Source organism: Lampris incognitus, chromosome 2 (assembly GCF_029633865.1).
Source record: "Lampris incognitus isolate fLamInc1 chromosome 2, fLamInc1.hap2, whole genome shotgun sequence".
NCBI lineage: Eukaryota > Metazoa > Chordata > Actinopteri > Lampriformes > Lampridae > Lampris > Lampris incognitus.
The window spans coordinates 121,254,497-121,274,496 of NC_079212.1; the positions used below are offsets into that span (position 1 = coordinate 121,254,497).

Consider the following 20,000-nt stretch of genomic DNA (forward strand, 5'->3'; position numbering starts at 1 on the left):
CCTGTTTGCATTTCTTTGCGGTGAAGGTTGAGAGTGAGACGTGACAGGCACAGAACACTACACCAATACACTACACGCTTCGCAACAACCCGACGTCTTACAGAAGAATGTCAGACACACACACACACACATATATATATATATAAAATCCAGTGAGTCAAGTAAATTCTTTATGAGACAGTACATGCCTTTTTCATGCCATAAGCAATCATCATGACTCACTGGGTTATTTTGGTCCTTATTTGTTGAGCACTTTCCCTACTGTTGAGTGTTTCTTTTAACAACATTATATACACTCACCGGCCACTTTATTAGGCACACCTGTCCAACTGCTCGTTAACGCAAATTTCTAAACAGCCAATCACATGGCAGCAACTCAATGCATTTAGGCATGTAGACATGGTCAAGATGATCTGCTGCAGTTCAAACCGAGCATCAGAATGGGGAAGAAAGGTGATTTAAGTGACTTTGAATGTGGCATGGTTGTTGGTGCCAGACGGGCTGGTCTGAGTATTTCAGAAACTGCTGATCTACTGGGATTTTCATGCACAACCATCTCTAGGGTTTACAGAGAATGGTCCGAAAAAGAGAAAATATCCAGTGAGCGGCAGTTCTGTGGGCGAAAATGCCTTGCTGATGCCAGAGGTCAGAGGAGAATGGCCAGACTGGTTCGAGCTGATAGAAAGGCAACAGTAACTCAAATAACCACTCATTACAACCGAGGTATGCAGAAGAGCATCTCTGAACGCACAACACGTCGAACCTTGAGGCAGATGGGCTACAGAAGCAGAAGACCACACCGGGTGCCACTCCTGTCAGCTAAGAACAGGAAACTGAGGCTACAATTCGCACAGGCTCACCAAAATTTGACAATAGAAGATTGGAAAAACGTTGCCTGGTCTGATGAGTCTCGATTTCTGCTGCGACATTCGGATGGTAGGGCCAGAATTTGGCATCAACAACATGAAAGCATGGATCCATCCTGCCTTGTATCAACGGTTCAGGCTGGTGGTGGTGGTGTAATGGTGTGGGGGATATTTTCTTGGCACACTTTGGGCCCCTTAGTACCAATTGAGCATCGTGTCAACGCCACAGCCTACCTGAGTATTGTTGCTGACCATGTCCATCCCTTTATGACCACAGTGTTCCCATCTTCTGATGGCCACTTCCAGCAGGATAACGTGCCATGTCATAAAGCTCGAATCATCTCAGACTGGTTTCTTGAACATGACAATGAGTTCACTGTACTCAAATGGCCTCCACCGTCACCAGATCTCAATCCAGTAGAGCACCTTTGGGATGTGGTGGACCGGGAGATTCGCATCATGGATGTGCAGCCGACAAATCTGCAGCAACTGCGTGATGCTATCATGTCAATATGGACCAAACTCTCTGAGGAATGTTTCCAGTACCTTGTTGAATCTATGCCATGAAGGATTAAGGCAGTTCTGAAGGCAAAAGGGGGTCCAACCCGGTACTAGCAAGGTGTACCTAATAAAGTGGCCAGTGAGTGTATATATATATATATATATATATATATACACACACACACACACATTATTATTATTTTTTTAGGTCGTATGATACAAAGAAAATGTCACACGCTCAATGCCCAAGACAGGACATTTATGTTATTATTTTTTTAGGCTGCCTATTCTCAGGGCAATTATTGGATGCTACTAAATATACAATTGAAGGCTCAAATAAGCTTTCTGGAACTGACAAATGTGATACCGCAAACTAAACTATGTATAATGTTAGTCACAATTATGATGTCCTCCTAAATGGAAAAGTGGCCAACTGATAGTTTTAGGGCACCATAAACAAGTAAAACGTTGGATGGAGCCATGTGTTCATTTTTAGTAAAAATTATTTTTTTCCCCCTCACTTCTGACACTCTTTATGACCAGGCTTCATTCGTCATTATGTGTTCCATTGTGGAAGAATTTCAGTTTTAAGTAACTATGAAGAAAAATTCATGGTTGAGGACTTAAAAAAGTTACTCGGCCAAGTTTTTGAGTGTGAAAATATCACTTAGTTTTAATTAAAGATTCAGTTCAGAATAAAATCTCTGTACACATTATATTTTCCATATTTCCATTAGTAAATCTGTAAATATTGACTTATGTTGGGGTGTCTTGGTGGCGTGGTGGTATAGTCTATTGCTTACCAACACGGGGATCGCCAGTTTAAATCCCTGTGTTACCTCCGCCTTAGTTGGGCGTCCCTACAGACACAACTGGCCGTGTCTGCGGGTGGGAAGCAGATATGGGTATGTGTCCTGGTTGCTGCACTAGCTCCTCCTGTGGTCGGTTGGGGCACCTGTTCAGGGGGGAGGGGGAACTGGGGGGAATAGCGTGATCCTCCCAAGCGCTACGTCCCCCTTGTGAAACTCCCCCCTGTCATGTGAAAAGAAGTGGCTGGCGACTCCACATGTATCGGAGGAGGCATGTGGTAGTCTGCAGCCCTCCCCAGATTGGCAGAGGTGGTTGAGCAGTGACCGGGACGACTCGGAAGAGTGAGGTAATTGGCCAAAGTAAACTGGGGGGAAATAGGGGGGGGGGATCCCCCATCCCCCCTCCCCCAAAAAAAGGAATAATGTTAAGGTTTCCCAGCTATGGTGGATGATGCCATCTTAAATGAGAGTCTAGGGACCGGGGGTGTATCTACTGCTACTGTATCTATTGTTTTAACTGTGAACATCTGTGAAACTAATTGGGTTTGGAGTCTAGATAAATGAACCTTGCTTGACTAGTTGTAGTTAGCAGTCACTGTGTCAGAATTAAAAGTTGCACCCATGTTGGTTGAACTCTGCCATAGACGCTCATTCCCCAATGTGTACGTGTCTAAATACTTTTGTTCATAGACACAACATGCTTAAAAATATTACTGCCCCCAATGAACAGAGACAGTCTGATCCCAGCTAACCACTCCTCGTTCCTTGTCTGTTGGTAGAACAGCCAACCCCCACCCCCCTTAAAAATTTCCTATTTCTGGGAATTTATTTTAAGATGAAAAGGAGTGTAGCACACTGATACTGGAGGTAATGTTACTCTTTCTGTGTATATGACAATACTGTATTGCTTACAGGCGTCTACCCAGGGAGGTTAAGTATTGTGTTTATTTGACTTATTTCAGAAGTGCAAACTTACAGTTCAAGATCAGTATTCTAAGGATTAGCTCTTGGCTGTTCATAAAGATCATTTTGTGATTCTGTAACAGGCCTGATGTGATTTCAAAAGCTAACAAGATGGATCACTCTTTGTAAGCTATTTAACTAGTCTTGGCATGAGGGCCTGTTGTTTGAGAGAGATATTTGTCTGGTCACCAGTTTTTCATTCCTTGGTGTATCAGAATTATGGCAGGTTTTTTGTGTGGGGTGAAATAAGCACAGTTTCTGTACAGTCCCTTGATGCATTTGTGACAGTTTGCTGTTAAACAAAGCACCCTATTTTCTCTCATATTATGTCTTACAGACACATTTTCTCACTGCATCTTGTACAGATTTGATAGTACATACACATACATTATTAAATTGTTTAGCATTTTTCGGTTCACGTTACGGGAACTTTTCCAGGCAGTTTTCTTGTCATTTTTAGGATCTTTAAGTTGAAAAAAAAAAATCTAACAGCAACCGACAACCAGCTGTGCAATAATAAAATTGAATAAATTACAGCCTTAATTAAATTAAATAAATTACAGACTATAACAACTAAATTGCTCATATGTTTGCCGTATTGATTAGGTCCTACTATCCTTAGGCAGGGCGGCACGGTGGCGCAGTGGTTAGCGTGGTCGCCTCACAGCAAGAAGGTCCTGGGTTCGAGCCCCGGGGTAGTCCAACCTTGGTGGGTCATCCCGGGTCGTCCTCTGTGTGGAGTTTTCTTGTTCTCCCCGTGTCTGCGTGGGTTTCCTCCGGGGGCTCTGGTTTCCTCCCACAGTCCAAAGACATGTAAGTCAGGTGAATTGGCCATACTAAATTGTCCCTAGGAATGAGTGTGTGTGTGGGGGGGGGTCAGGCCCTGTGATGGCCTGGCAGCCTGACTGCTGGAATAAGCTCCAGCATTTCCGCAACCTTGAGAGCAGGATAAGCGGTTAAGATAATGGGTGGATGGATGGATCATTAGGCTGTTATTGTAATTATTATGCTATTGAGAGACAAAGGCAAAATTGGACAGTTTTCAGGTGATTTGATGAACTCGTAGATTTGTTGATATGCCAGTTTGTTTTGGTATATCTGGCAGTGAGCTTTTTGAGGGTCATCTTCACAAATTTTTAAGTTATTACAGATTCCAGACACTTGACTTTTTGGACATCTTGCCAAACTAGCTGTAAGTCACATCCCATGATGTTGCATTGGGTGTGGAAATGACAAGAGCTAGCATGCTGCATTCACGTGGACATCGTTTTTCACGTTTTTCCCATGCCGTATTGCCAACTACCGTTTACCATCTCCTGGGAGGAAAAGAAAAATTCCAATTACTGATTTTGCTGTTGATTACCATGGCAACGATTTGGGTCAGCCCTGTTCAGATGACTTTTTTGCTTTCTTTCCTCTAGTCTTGCAAAGATGACAAAGTTATCCGCTTCAGGAAGACAGTGGAGTACTACTCAGCAGCCAGCAATCCCCCTCAGATCACTCCACGGTTAGGTATGTTTACCATTTATCAGCTGCTCATGTACTCTGATGGTATGCTATTGATATTACTAACATTATATTGCTAAGCTGACTGCTGTTATTGTTTGAATGATCACGGGTATATACTAGCTCCAGTGCCATGACACATGGCTTACCTATTCCATGGCATCCTAAATTAAAATGTATGTACAGTATGTCACAGAAATATAGGAAGATGTCCCTGCCTAATTTCACAGATCCTAGTTTCACAGTGTTTGATATGGCTGCCGTGTTCTCCAAAACAAGTAAAGTATTCCCAATGGTTTACTGCAGTCTTGCGTTCCTCTGGTGGGGATCGCTGTAACAAATGGCCGTGATCTGTATGTTGGCTGCCAGGGGCCAGTCAACAGATATTCCTCTCCCACTTAACCCTGCTACTGAGTTTTTCTTGCTCTTTTGACAATAAAATATCCCAAAGTTAGCAGTATGAGGTATTTTTACATGGGTCAAACCTTTAGAAACGATTACTTTTTCCAGCAGAGTTAGCAGAGAGGCTCTCACTAATGTGTGGAATGTTCCCACTTGCCTCAATGTCGTGTATGCTTTGAAATGGCTGCTATGCACTGTGCATACAAATTGTCTTCTTGGAAAAAGGTCCCTTGCAGAGAGGCAGTATGTTTGGTTGAATTCCTCTCCACTGTTCCTAAAAGAAAGGAAGGGCCAACTAGAGAAGTACATATAATTCTGGGAGACTTTTGTGTGTGTGTATGTATGTGTGTGTGTGTGTGGGGGGGGGTTCTTTTCGTTTGCAATGTGACAAAGTAAAAGGGTTTTTTCAGCCATGTCTACATGGAAAAGTGAGTAATATAAGGTGTAAGGTATGTGAATAAAGTTGTTTGTATGTGTATCTATTATGTTTTCAAATATGTTTTAATTTGCCTTCAAACAAAGCTAAAGGTGGTTTCTTTTTCTAATGTCCTATTTTTGTCAGCCAAGTTTAGATTTAGCAATACAATCTTTGACATACTTGATGGTAAACAGAAAAACCTGCATGGTGTTGAATTGCACATTTAATGAATTTAATTTGGCCCAAGATCCTGTCAGCTGTGTCATTAAAAGGACTTTTAATGTTGTATGTAGTCTGTGATGAGGCTTTGTCTTTGTTTCACAGTCAAACCAAAACAGATTGGAGTGCCTGCTACCGTGCCACAATATACATCTCCAAAAATGCTCAACATTCCGCAGGCTCCTCTGCCCATGAAATCTGGGGTGAATCTCATGACCATAACCTATGAATATTCATTATGCAATGCTGAATATTCAGTGCAGTTTTTTTTGTGATCAGAAGAACAAGTTGTATTTGTTGTCACTCTTCCAGGTCCATCCTGTCTCTCCAACCCCACCAGTGGAATGTAGTTTGGCTGTGAACTCAGTAGCGAAAGGCCTGCTTGAACAGAACAGCTTCAGCAACATTCCTCATGAAGGGAGGTACACATCCCTATATGAGAGGTCCTCTCCCATCAAACCTGACCAGTGCAGCAGCCCCAACCATGTAGACACCACTTTCTTTAACACCTGTTCCACATCCTCCTCAGAGAATGAGGAGACCATGGCCACAACTGCCAAGTGAGTTTAGCATAAGCACTTTTTGTTAAATATTTGTGTGTCCGATATGGAGATGACATTTTTTAGATGTAAAGCAGTATAAGGCTGTGATTTATGTTAAACTGTTGGCGGCATGGTGGCCCAATGGTTAGCACTGTCACCTCACAGCAAGAAGGTACTGGGTTTGAACCCTGGGGTTGTCCAACCTTGGGGGTCATCCCAGGTTGTCCTCTGTGTGGAGTTTGCATGTGTCTGCGGTGGATTTTCTCCGGATAGTCCGGTTTCCCCCACCATAAAAAAAAGACATGCATGTTAGGGTTAATGATCCTGTCTGTTCCTTGACCAAGGCATGGCAAGACAAACTGGAGTTGATCCCCGGGTGCTGTACGGCGGCTGCTGGCTGCTCCTAGCTCCCCAGTTAGGAGGGATTAAATGCAGAGCATAATTTCCCCACGGGGATAAATAAAGTATTAAAAAAGACATGTGTGTTAGGGTTAATGCTCCTGTCTGTGCCTCTGACCAAGGCAATAGGAAGAAACTGCAGTTGGTCTCTGGGTGCTGCACAGCAGCTGCCCGCTGCTCCTAGCTATAAAGCTAGGAGGGGTTAAATGCAGAAAGTAAATTTCATTTGTATGTATGTACAAAATGACTAATAAAGAGTATTCTATTCTATTCTATCTAAAAAAAAAGGGGGGGTGTCTGGGTAGCATAGCTGTCTATTCCTTTGCCTACCAATACAGGGATTGCCAGTTAGAATCCCCATGTTAGCGCCGGCTTGGTCGAGTGTCCCTGCAGACACAATTGGCCGTGTCTGCTGGTGGGAAGCCGGATGTGGGTATGTGTCCTGGTCGCTGCACTAGCGCCTCCTCTGGTCAGTTGGGGTGCCTGTTGGGGGGGGGGTGTAGCGTGATCCTCCCACGCACTACATCCCCCAGGTGAAACTCCTTACCGTCAGGTAAAAAGAAGCGGCTGGCGACTCCACATGTATTGGAGGAGGCATTTGGTAGTCCGCAACCCTCCCCAGATTGGCAAAGGGGGTGGAGCAACAACCGGGATGGCTCGGAAGAGTGGGGTAATTCGCCTAGTACTATTGGGAAGAAAAAAAGGGGTAAAAATCCCAAAAAAAAAAAAAAAGATTGAGAAAATTGAGATTGGCAGTGCCCACAATTGTGGCCATTCTAATGGGATGCTCACATTTAAGGCTGCAACTAGTGATTATTTGGTAATTAAGTATACTGCCAAATCAAATTGCAATATCGTATTTTTTAAACTTAAACCTTCTGTGTGTAGGGTTTTATGTGATTGCATCATACTCGAATATCTCATGATCGCACATATGTTGGTCTGTAAAAAAAATTAGAAAATTGTGATAAATATTACACAAAATTCTTTAGTGTGGTCATAGATAATGCATTGGCTGGATTTGAATGAATTTAAATGGTATTGCCGAGAATCAACATTATACTCAGCCATAAATAAATTGTAAAATCAAGAATCATCATTTTCAATTAAAACTTCTTAGATGTTAGATAGAACACTGTGGCGACCCCTAACAGGAGCAGCCGAAAGTAATAGTTGTAGATGTGTTCTGTTAGAGTTGCATAAATGTAATTTCGACTAGTGCTATTTGTTATATTTGTGACTAGTTAAAAATGAATAATGGCCAATGTTATGATGGCTAATTGCCTTGTTGCAAGTCACTTGTGTTCCTTAAGAAGGCACCATTGACTTGTGAATGAATGAACAAATTGTTAGTATTTCCATTTGAATTAGTTTTGACTTGAAAAGTTAACATTGCAAGAGCCTGCTAGCACTCTTCATTATGGTAATTGTCGTTATTGTAATGCTGAACTGTGTTCAATATCTCGCATTTGAAACTACATCACAGAAAGTTGAATCAGTTCATCTGGACACATTTGAGAGAAACGTTTCATCACTCATCTATAAGTGACCTCTTCATTCTCAACTGACTGCAGGTATCCCCACCCTTATAAACAATACAGTGGGTAAGGATGAGGGTATAAGGGTGGGGATACCTGCAGTCCGCTGAAACTGAAGCGGTCACTTATGCCCCTTTTCCATTACATGGTACTGCTCAACTTGACTCGACTCGCTTCTGTGTCATTTTCCATTACCGTAGCAGTACCCCCTCAGTGTAGCTGGTCGTCATAGCGATGCCTGGTTTTCAATTTCAAAATGTACTTTTAAGATAACTCCGCTTCGGTATTGAAAAATGCCGGGTGATATCTCATGTGTGCATTGATGATGCAGTGATGCAGAATGACACAGTGACGCATTTCTCTGACCAATCAGAAGTCTGCATTGATTTTGGTATCCGCTCCAGTTTTTTTTGGAACCTTGACAAAGGTGGTACCAGAAAAGTGGCAACAGTTACCAAAATGCCGGTACTTTCCAGTAATTGAAAACAAAAAAAGGTCGAGTCGAGTTGGGCCGGTATCAAGTAGTGGAAATTGAGCATGCATAAAGATCTTTGAAACTACAGTTTCAAGCAGGCTAGATGCCGCAAGGCTTACTGTAGTCCTCCACAATTGATAGTACATATTGCATGTAATTTTCCCCCTGATCACGAGCTCAAGAAAAAAAAAAGAAGAATGTAACCCAATGTTTCTAATAGTTAAATCGATCTCTGTCTGTTTATTTTCTAAAAGTCAAAAATTAACAGTAATTTTTGTGAATTGCCCAACACTAGAGAAAAGTTCACTATTCCAAGTAAGATGAAATCAATAAAAGCACTGCTGGAAAGCAGCATTAAGGGGCTATAAAATATTGCTCCAGTGGTTGTAGTCACAGTTTAATAATAGATGGAAGGAGATCCTACATGAGCTACATTCAAATTATGTTGCAACAACCAGTGTTATGGAAATAAAACCTGAAATTATATACCAGTCAGTGGATACTTTATTAAGTACAACTATCAAGCATTAGGTAGGAACCCTTATGCCTTCAGAGCAACCTGACATCTTAAGGTGCCAGAAACATTCCACAAAGATACTGGTCCATGTTGAATCATTGGCATCACACATTTCAAGCAGATTTTTCCTCCACATATTCATGTTGTGATCTTCCCATTCGAATTATCCCAAAGGTACTCCCAGTGGGTCAAGATCAGGGTACCGTGCAGATCACTGGTGTAAAATAAGGCACCATCATCAGTGTTTCCCCTAGAATCTTTTCAGGCCGAGTGGTATGAGCCAAAATCCACCTAAACAGGTGCTGGTATATTGCTATCTGTTTCCATCAGATATAAGGCCGCAAAACTCTTTTTTTTTGTTCACTTTGTGTTTCACAAAAATTGAATAGGCCTCAAAAATCTGGAAATACATCTTATCCAACCTCAAAAATTGTCAGAAATATTATTTGGCCAAGTGGTGGCTTATTTTAGACCAGTGGTGCACTGGGCCTATACAGTTGTAGGGGAAACACTGATTATGTTCCTTGAATAATGTTGGTGATTCATGCCATGTGACATTGCACATTGTCCTGCTGTAAGCATCCTTATGAAAATGTTAGTCTGTTGTTATGAAGGACTGCACCTGGTCAGAAACTATGCATAGGTATGCTGTGGCATTCAAGTGATTCTTTTTTTTTATTCTGGATGCTTGCTAAGAAAACATTCTCCACGCCATTATAACACTACTTCCAGTGTGTACATTTGAGACAGAATGGGATGGATCCATGGATTTGTGCCGTTTATTCAACAAGCATGTTGTAACAGAAACTGAAGTCCATAAAACCCAAGTGATGCTTTTCCACTTATTAGTTGTCCAGTTTTTGTGATAACCTGCCCACTGTAGCCTCATCGTCTTGCTGACAGGAGTGTAACTGGGTGTGGTCTTCTGATGTTGTGGCCCATCCACCTAAGGTTTGATGAGTTGTGCCTTCAGAGATGCCCCTCTGCATGACACTGTTGTACTGAGCTTTTATTTGCGTTCTTGTGGCCTTGCTGTTGGCTTGAAAGAGTTTTGCCATTCTCTACATCTCATTAAAAGGGCGTTGTCACCCACAAAACTGCCACTGACTGGATGTTTTTTTGTTTGTTGCATCATTCGGCAATGCACGAAAATCCCAGCAGGGCAGCTGTTCCAGAGGTGCTTGAGCTACTAAATCTGGCATTCACGATCATGTCATATTCATGGTCACCAGGGATACATATCTTGCCCATTCTAACATTTAGTGAAACAGAGAGTGAACCTCTAGACCTTGTTTGAACAATTTATGAATTGAAATGCAGCCACTGATTCAGTCTGGAGGAGCAGGCGGTTTGCTTTAACAGGTAGTTGTATCTAATAAAGTGGCCACTGAATGTATTAAGCCGTGTCCTTTTTACTTTGTGTTAAAATAAATGCAAACCTCTGCTATTGTTTTAGCCATGTTAATGACCATAAAGGAAGATGGGACAAAAATGGAAATGATTCTCATTCTGAAAACACATCAGAGCGAGAACTTGAAGACCAAACAAAAGTGAGTTTAATGTCAAGAAATGGCAACATATAATTAAACTGACACCTCACCAGTTAACTAAAAAAAACAAAACAAAAAACAACTACTTGTGTTCTAACTTCTCAGGGTGACCTTTCACTGATATCCCCTGTGAGTCCAGAGTCACAGGCAGGAAGCCATCACAGCCTGAATGCCCAGATCCCTTCTCTTCTCTCCATGCCAACCAGGAACCACATGGACATCACCATCCCACCTCTTCCTATAGTGGCCCCAGTGGTGCTACGGGTTGCTGAGCACAGACACAAGAATGGCCTCATGTACCCTTACATCTACCATGTCCTCACTAAGGTAAGAGGATAGTGTGTTCATATTTTAAGTATAACAAACATGGGTGAAATTATTGTTTTTAAAAAGCAAATATTTGATAATTTTGCATCCGATTTAATATGTTGCCATTTACCATTATACAGAATATGACATAGCAGCCCTTGTGCCACAATTGAGAGCACACATTGAAACGCAAGCCTCAAACAGAAAACAAATATACAAAGCCCTGCCTATACACGTTGTACAAATTTATCAGTGGTTACCGTGCAGCGACATTAGCCTTACAGTGTAATAAATCTATTGGACCTTCTCATAGGGAGTGTTGTTCCCTAAACTATCTGATACTGGGTTGAACATGTATGTTTAGACCTGTCATTGTGTTAGCAAATAGGAAGCTTTCTTTATAATATGCATGCAAGTGAGAGGAGAGTAAGTTGGAGTGAGTGTTGTATTTCTGTGTGTGCTAATGGGCATTGCTCGAGCAGGATATAGACTGGGGCTAAGGTATTTGGCGATGTTGATCCTGGTTTGATACAAACCCAACCAGGTTAGTGTCATCTACACAGGAAAGCAATATTTGTTGGTGGAATTAGACATAATTGTAGCTAGCTGTTTGTTGTCCTTTTGGTTTGGAAATAATGTAACAACATTTCTTTGCAGGGTGAGATTAAGATATCTGTCACCATTGAAGATGAAGCTAACAAAGACCTGCCTTCAGCAGTGCAGCTGTTTCGGCCTATCCGGCAGTATGTTTATGGAGTGCTCTTTAGCCTAGCTGAGGCCAAGAAAAAGGCAGAGAGACTGGCCATGAAGAAAAATTGCCTCCCTCAGTGTGAGTCTTATGATCCGACATTGCCATTATTTCTCTGTGTAACCTCCTGTCTTTGCCTCATCCACATCCAGGTTGAATGTTGAAGCTGTGATCTCATCCATTCTTTTGTTTTTCCTGAAGATTCACCTGTGATTGTGAAGGAGTGGGCAGCGTACAAAGGAAAGTCTCCCCACACACCAGAGCTTGTGGAGGCCCTGCCCTTCAGGGAATGGACCTGTCCCAACCTGAAAAGGCTGTGGCTGGGGAAATCCATGGAGTACAAGAACCGCAGGATGAGAGCTTTCTTGGCTTGCATGCGCTCTGACACCCCAGCTATGCTGAACCCTGCCAATGTCCCCACCACTCTCATTGTGCTCTGCTGTGTGCTGCGGTGAGTGACTAGAGTAATTTGCCAGTGTACCCCACGAGACAGGCAGCCAAAATGGACATGACAGACAGACTGTGGCCTGACAAGCTCTTAAACACACTAGTAGAGCTTACTGTCTTGATTTTATGAATTAGTTCTACTCTCAGAGAACTAGAAAGGATCCACTGCACTAAGACTGAGACATTGTAAAGATAAAATAAACACAGAATAAACTCAGTTCCTGCAATTTTTAATAATTTCCTTCTTTGTTTTGCCTCAGGTATCTGTTACATTGGCCAGGAGTAAGAATTTTGCGTCGTAATGAACTTGACGCTTTCCTAGCCCAAGCACTTTCTCCTAAACTATATGAGCCTGACCAGCTCCAGGAACTGAAGGTGATTTTAGTAGAATTTTTTAATGAGGAGGATCCCTGAAACGTCTATGATTATTATCCACGCTTTCAATGCAAGAAACTGATCAGAGAAATGGCAAACTTCTCCATTTTACAAGTGTTTCACAAAGAGGAGATGGTGTTGACCTCTGTTTCTCTGGATGCTCCTCATATTGTTAAAACACAGCTATGTGCTTAACAAAACATAAATGTATCATGTTTTGCACAAGCATGTTTCCTTTGGAGACCTAGCTTTGCGTTCATTGATGTTGCATCATTTCATTGCTTTGAATGACTGAGGGATCCATTTTGCATGTGTGGATAGTCTACTGATCTTTTTTCCCCTCCAATTATGACAGAGCTCTAAATTCTCATTTTGACTCTGTATTATGTTGGCCATTTGATAATGTAAACCATCCACACAAGCCCTGCACTTCGGTCTTCATGCTGTCTGTGTGTCCGATTTGTCAGTCTGTGACTGTCTGCTCTCTGCCTTGCCAGACTGATTGTTTGCTGGCTTTTTTGTGTTTGCTAGATTAGGTTGTCAACTACTATCATTTAGGCAGTCTGACCTTGTTTGTGCTATCCTTTTTTTGTCCTTGGTTGGTTGAAATACTCACTGGGTAGCTAAGGGGAATGTTTTTGTTTTTTTTCTGTTGAGCATTTTAAGTGACTTGAAGTTGAATCAGTTCATCTGGAAACGTTTATTGAGAGAAACATTTCATCACTCATCTAAGTGACCTCCTGCAGGTATCCCTACCCTTATAAACAATACAGTGGCATAATTACCGAAAACAACGATTGGTTTCATATGCAAATTGCCGTGACAGTTAGCTAGAGTTACAACAGCAGTGTGTACCTTTAACAGAGGAATGGGGAATGGTTGCAATCACAGCACTGTAAGATGGCGACAGATGTACTCTTAGCCCCCCCTCCCCCCCACACACACACAGTTCAGTGATAGTCATTCCCTCTTCACATAGATGGCCTCTTTGACTCCCCATTCAAACCTCTTGGCCAGCATTTGTTTGGTTTCCCCAATGTACAAGTCCCAGAAATCCTCCCGGCACTTAACAGCCTACACTATATCTGTCGCCATCTTACAATGCTGTGATTGCAACCAATTTCCCAATTTTCTGTGAATAGTACAAATTGCCATTATAACTCTAGTTAATGGTCACAGCAATTTGCATATGAAACCGATCGTTGTTTTCAGTCATTATGCCGCTGTATTGTTTTATAAGTGCGTCAGGAAAGACTATTTGGCGTAAAACCTTTGCCACATCAAATATGCGGATCATAAATCAGATTTTCAAACTGGATTGGTTGAGGCCCGGGTTACCAACAACTGCCACTGATACTGTTGGCCAGCAGGGTGCCGGTGGGAACTATGCTATGGTTGGGAGAAGGGTAAGGAGAGGGGGAAGACATATCTGGAGGCAGTGGGAGAGGAGGAAGGGTAGGAGTGTGGTGGTGAGAGTCAGAGCTTTGAATGTTGGCACTATGAGTGGTAAAGGGAGGGAGCTGGCTGATATGATGAAGAGAAGGAAGTAGATATACTGTGTGTGCAAGAGACCAGCGGAAAGGGAGTAAGGCCAGGAGCATCGGAGGTGGATTCAAACTCATGTGCCATGGTGCGGATAGGAGGAGAAATGGGGTAGAGGTAATTCTGAAGGAAGAGTAAGTCAAGAGTGTGTTGGAGATGAAGAGACTGTCGGACAGAGTGATAAGTATGTCGCTGGAAATCAAAGGTGTGATGATAAATATCATCAGCATATGTGCCCTGAAAGTTGGATGTATGATGGAAGAGAAGGAAGAACTCTGGAGTGAGTTGGATGATGTGGTGGAGAGGGTACCCAAGGAGGAAAGAGTGGTGATTGGAGTGGACTGCAGGGGACATGTTGGTGAAGGAAACAGGGGTGATTAGGAGGTGATGGGTTGGTATGGTGTCAAGGAGAGGAATGTAGGACAGATGATGGTGGATTTTGTGAAAAGGATGGAAATGGTTGTGGTGAATACATATTTCAAGAAGAGGGAGGAGCACAGGGTGATGTATAAGAGTGGAGGAAGGTGCACAAAGGTAGACTATATGTTATGCAGGAGGCACAATCTAAAAGGGATTGGAGATTGCAAGGTGGTGACGGGATAATGTAGCAGGGCAGCATCGGATGGTGGTCTGTAGGAGGACTTTGGAGATCAAGAAGAGGAAGAGAGTGAAGGCAGAGCCAAGGATCAAATGGTGGAAGCTGAAGAGGGAAGACTGTTGTATGGAGTTCAGGGAAGAGTTAAGGCAGGCAGTGGGTAGTAGTGAAGAGTTGCCGGATGGCTGGGCAACTACTGCAGAAATGGTGAGGGAGACAGCTAGGAAGGTACTTGGTTTGTCATCTTGACAGAGGAAGGAAGACAAGGAGACTTTGTGGTGGAATGAGGAATTACAGTAACACATACAGAGGGAGAGTTTGGCAAAGAAGAAGTGGGATAGTCAGAGAGATGAAGAAAGTAGACACGAGTACAAGGAGATGTGGTGTAAAGCAAAGAGAGGTGGTGGAGGCAAATGAAAAGGTGTATGGTGAGTTGTATGAGAAGTTGGACACTTAATGAAGGAGAAAAATACTTGTACTGATTGGCTAGACAGAGGGGCTGAGCTGGGAAGGATGTACGGCAGGTTAGGGCTATCAAGGGCAGAGATGAAAATGTGCTGACAAGCGAGGGGAGTGTGTTGAGAAGGTGGAAGGACTACTTTGAGGGGCTGATGAATAGAGAGAGAGAGAGAGAGAGAGAGAGAGAGAGAGAGAGAGAGAGAGAGAGAGAGAGAGAGAGAGAGAGAGAGAGAGAGAGAGAGAGAGAGAGAGAGAGAGAGAGAGAGAGAGAGAGAGAGAGAGAGAGAGAGAGAGAGAGAGAGAGAGAGAGAGAGAGAGAGAGAGAGAGAGAGAGAGAGAGAGAGAGAGAGAGAGAGAGGGTTGGATGATGTGGGGATAGTGAATCTGGAAGTGCGATGGATTAGCAAGGAGGGTGTGAGGGCAGCTATGAACAGGATGAAGAATGGAAAGGCAGTTGGTCCAGATTAGTATTTCCCAACCCATTCCTCAAGGGCCCCCTATCCTGCAGATTTTCTTTGCAACCCTGAATAGGTACCTGTTTATAGTTATTCAACCAATCAGTGATGAATGATGTCAGATTTTGCACATCTTGCATAATTAAGTGCCATGAGATGATTGGTTGAATAAGTACAAGCAGGCCTACCTATGCAGGGTTGCAATGAAAATCTGCAGGATAGGGGGTCCTTGAGGACTGGGTTGAGAAACACTGGTCCAGATGACATACCTGTGGAGGCATGGAGATCTTTCGGGGAGATGGCAGTGGGGCTTTTAACAAGATTGTTTAACACAACCTTGGAAAGTGAGAGGATGCCTGGGAAATGGAGAAGAAGCATACTGGTACCAATTTTCAAGAATAAGAGTGATGTGCAGAGCTGTAGTAACTACAGAGGTATAAAGTTGATCAGCCACAGCATGACGATATGGGAAAGAGTAGTGGAAGCTAGGTTAAGAGGGAGAGGTGACTATTAGCAAGCAGCAGTATGGTTTGATGCCACTTTTTTTTTTCTTTGCTTTGAGAATGTTGATGGAGAAGTATAGAAAAGGTCAGAAGGAGTTACACTGTGTGTTTGTGGATTTAGAGTAAGCATATGAGCGTGCAGAGAGAGGAGGTGTGGCATTGTATGAGGAAGTTAGGAGTGACAGAGAAGTATGTAAGAGTGGTGCAAGATATATATGAGGGCAGTCTGACAGTGGTGAGGTGTGAGGTAGGAATGACTGGATGGGTTCAAGGTGGAGGTGGGATTACATCAAGGATCAGTTCTGAGCCCTTTCTTGTTTGCAATGGTGATGGACAGGTTGATGGACAAGATCAGGCAGAAGTCTCTGTGAAATGTGATGTTCACGGATGACATTGTGATCTGTAGCGAGAGTAGGGAGCAGGTTGAGGAGAGCCTGGAGAGGAGATATGCAATGGAGAGAAGAGAATGGAAAGTTGGTAGGAACAAGATAGAATACATATGAGTGAATGAGCGGGAGGACAGCAGAATGGTGAGGATGCAGGGAGTAGAGGTGGCGAAGGTGGATGAGTTTAAATACTTGGGGTCAATTGTTTAAAGTAACGAGGAATGTGGAAGAGAGGTGAAGAAGGGAGTGCAGCCAGGGTGGAGTGGGTGTAGAAGAGTGTCAGGAGTGATTTGTGACAAAGGTACCAGCAAGAGTGAAATAGAAGGTTTACAAGATGGTAGTGTGACCAGCTATGCTGTATGGTTTGGAGACAAAGGCACTGATGAAAAGACAGTAGTAGGCAGAGTTGAAGATGCTAAGATTTTCGTTGGGAGTGATGAAGAGGGACAGGATTAGGAATGAGTATGTTAGAGGGACAACTCAGGTTGGATGGTTTGGAGCCAAACAAGAGAGGCAAGATTGAGATGGTTTGGACGTGTGCGTAGGAGAGATGCTGGGTATATTGGGAGAAAAATGCTGAATATGAGTTGCCAGGCAAGAGGAAAAGAGGAAGGCCAAAGAGGAGGTTTATGGATGTGGTGAGGGGGGACATGCAGGTGGCTGGCATGACAGAGGGAGATGCAGAGGACAGGAGGAGATGGAAACAGATGAGCCTCTGTGGCGACCCCTAACGGGAGCAGCCGAAAGTAATAGTAGATGCCACTGTATTGTTTATAAGGATGGGGAAACCTACAGTCAGTTGAGACTGAAGATATTATTGAAATGAGTGATGAATAAATCTTGTGTCCAGATGAACTGATTCAACTTTCTGTGATTTTTACCTGGATTATTGAGCATGCATGAAGACATTTTAAAAGTGATTTTTCCTCCCCACAGATTGACCACTTGGATCCTCGTGGTGTCCAGCTTGCAGCTCTGTTCATGAGTGGAGTGGACATGGCTCTGTTAGCCAATGATGTGTGTGGCCAACCTATTCCGTGGGAACACTGCTGTCCATGGATGTACTTTGACGGAAAGCTGCTTCAGAGTAAACTCTTAAGGGCCAACCGGGACAAGGCCCAACTCATTGACCTCTGTGATTGTCAGGTACCTTGATCCATATCCAGCAGATTTTAACAAAACCTCACTCATATTTATCTCATCTCATCTCATCTCATCATCAGCCGCTTCTCTGGGGTCAGGTCGCGGTGGCAGCAAGCTAAGTAGGGCACTCTAGACATCGCTCTTCCCGGCAATGCCCTCCAGCTCCTCCTGGGGGATCCCAAGGCGTTTACAGGCCAGATTGGGGATGTAGTCTCTCCAGCGAGTTCTGGGTCTACCCTGGGGTCTCCTCCCAATTGGACATGCTCAGAAAACTTCCAAAGGAAGGTGCCCAGGAAGCATCCTAATCAAGGTGGTTCAACGTGAAGGAGCAGCGGCTCTCCTCCGAGCTCCCTCCGGATGTCTGAGCTCCTCACCCTATCTCTAAGGCTGAGCCCAGACACTCTATGGCGGAAACTCATTTAGCCGCTTGTATCCACGATCTCACCCTTTCGGTCACTACCCAAAGCTCATAACCATAGGTGAGGGTTGGAACGAAGATTAACTGATAAACTGAGAGCTTTGCCTTCTGGCTCAGCTCCCTCTTCACCACAACAGTCCAGTACAATGTCCGCATTACTGCTGATTCTGCACCAATCTGCCCGTCAATCTCCTGCTCCATCCCACCCTCACTCATGAACAAGACCTCGAGATACTTGAACTCTTTCACTTGAGGCAACAACTCATCCCCAACCTGAAGGGAGCAATCCACCATTTTCCGGGAGAGAACCATGGCCTCAGACTGGGAGGTGCTGACGCTCATCTCGTCCATTTCACACTCAGCTGCAAACCACCCCTGTGCGCACCGGAAGTTGCGTTCTGATGAAGCCAACAAAACCACATCATCTGCGAAGAGCAGAGATGCAATTCTGAGGTTCCCAAAATGGACACACTCCTCACCTTGGCTGCACCTTGAGATCCTGTCCATGAATATCACAAACAGAATTGGAGAGAAGGGACAACCTTGGCAGAGTCTGACACCCACCGAAAACGTGTTTGACTTTGTGCCGAGAATGCAGACACAGCTGTCACTTTGGTTATACAAGGACTGGATGGCTTGTAGCAACTGCTCTGGTACCCCATACTCCCGCAGTACACTCATATTTATGAGCAGATTATTCTCCACACAATTACTTGTGTACAACTTTATAATGTGACTTAAGTTAATTACATGACATCGACCAGCAACCACTGTGAGTTTGAAGAAGGCTCAGTTCCCTGAGTTTACTAATCTTAAATCACATCCACAGTTTCATGTGATAAATGCCACCATTACTTAATCTTAGGTGCTCAGCTCACCTCAGTGTGAGGAACAAGTAGTCTAGTGGGTCAACTTGAAATCAGATTACCAGCTTACTCACCCAACATTCACATGCTTTAAAAAAAATAATATATTTTTTTATTTATTTTATTTTCCCCCTTTTTTCTTCCAATTGTACTTGACCAAATAACTTCACTCTTCCGAGCCATCCCAGTCCCTGCTCCACCCCCTCTGCCGATCCAGGGAAGACTGCAGACTACCACATGCCTCCTCTGATACATGTGGAGTTGCCAGCCGCTTCTTTTCACCTGACAGTGAGGAGTTTTGCCAGGGGGACGTAGTGCGTGGGAGGATCACGCTATTCCCCCCAGTTCCCCCTCCCCCCTGAACAGGCGCCCTGACTGACCAGAGGAAGCGTTAGTGCAGCGATCAGGACATATAACCACATCCAGCTTCCCACCCGGAGACTCGGCCAATTGTGTCTATAGGGATGCCTGACCAAGCCGGAGGTAACACAGGGATTCAAACTGGTGATCCTTGTGTTGTTAGGCAACAGAATAGACCGCTATGCCACCAGGATGCCCTAGAATTCTCATTTTAGATATAGATAATGCACAGAATTGGAAAGACTAAAAATATTTTGAAAATCCAAAATAAGACACGACCAAGGCAAGAAATTGTGCTAAATGGTCTTGATCACAATGCTATTAATATCCACACCCAATCAGAAAAGAAGTAAAATAATCTGGGTGCGTAGGAACAGCAAAACATGCACCTGGTTTTTGAATTCTTGGCTGGTATGTTTAAACAAATATAAACATACCATGTTTACATGGAACATGTACAAGGAACATATTTTTCATGAAACATGGAAACGGATGATCTGCTGTGGCGACCCCTAACGGGAGCAGCTGAAAGTAGTAGTACTAGATGTTTAAACAAATAACTTTTCCAGAGAAAGTGAGAGTATCTTAAGCCACACCAGTGTTCCCAGTCCTTAAAGTAAAAGCTTACAAGAGTTATTGATAAGTGTCATCTGGGGTTTTACTGTAGTGGCTTTGATCTGCTTCTCTTT

At 43.5% G+C, this 20,000-nt stretch overlaps 1 protein-coding gene across 3 annotated transcripts in view; it reads left to right on the forward strand.

Annotated features, from left to right (window-relative positions):
- LOC130106794 (constitutive coactivator of PPAR-gamma-like protein 1 homolog) overlaps positions 1–20,000 on the forward strand; it is a 68,764-nt gene that overhangs the window by 15,601 nt on the left and 33,163 nt on the right. For all 3 annotated transcript variants that reach the window (XM_056273049.1, XM_056273050.1, XM_056273051.1), the window contains exons 5-13: positions 4,561–4,651; positions 5,790–5,887; positions 5,997–6,244; positions 10,612–10,705; positions 10,811–11,032; positions 11,672–11,843; positions 11,964–12,213; positions 12,470–12,584; positions 17,461–17,670. In XM_056273049.1, the coding sequence (XP_056129024.1) occupies positions 4,561–4,651; positions 5,790–5,887; positions 5,997–6,244; positions 10,612–10,705; positions 10,811–11,032; positions 11,672–11,843; positions 11,964–12,213; positions 12,470–12,584; positions 17,461–17,670 (1,500 nt within the window). The remainder of the gene's footprint in view (positions 1–4,560; positions 4,652–5,789; positions 5,888–5,996; positions 6,245–10,611; positions 10,706–10,810; positions 11,033–11,671; positions 11,844–11,963; positions 12,214–12,469; positions 12,585–17,460; positions 17,671–20,000) is intronic.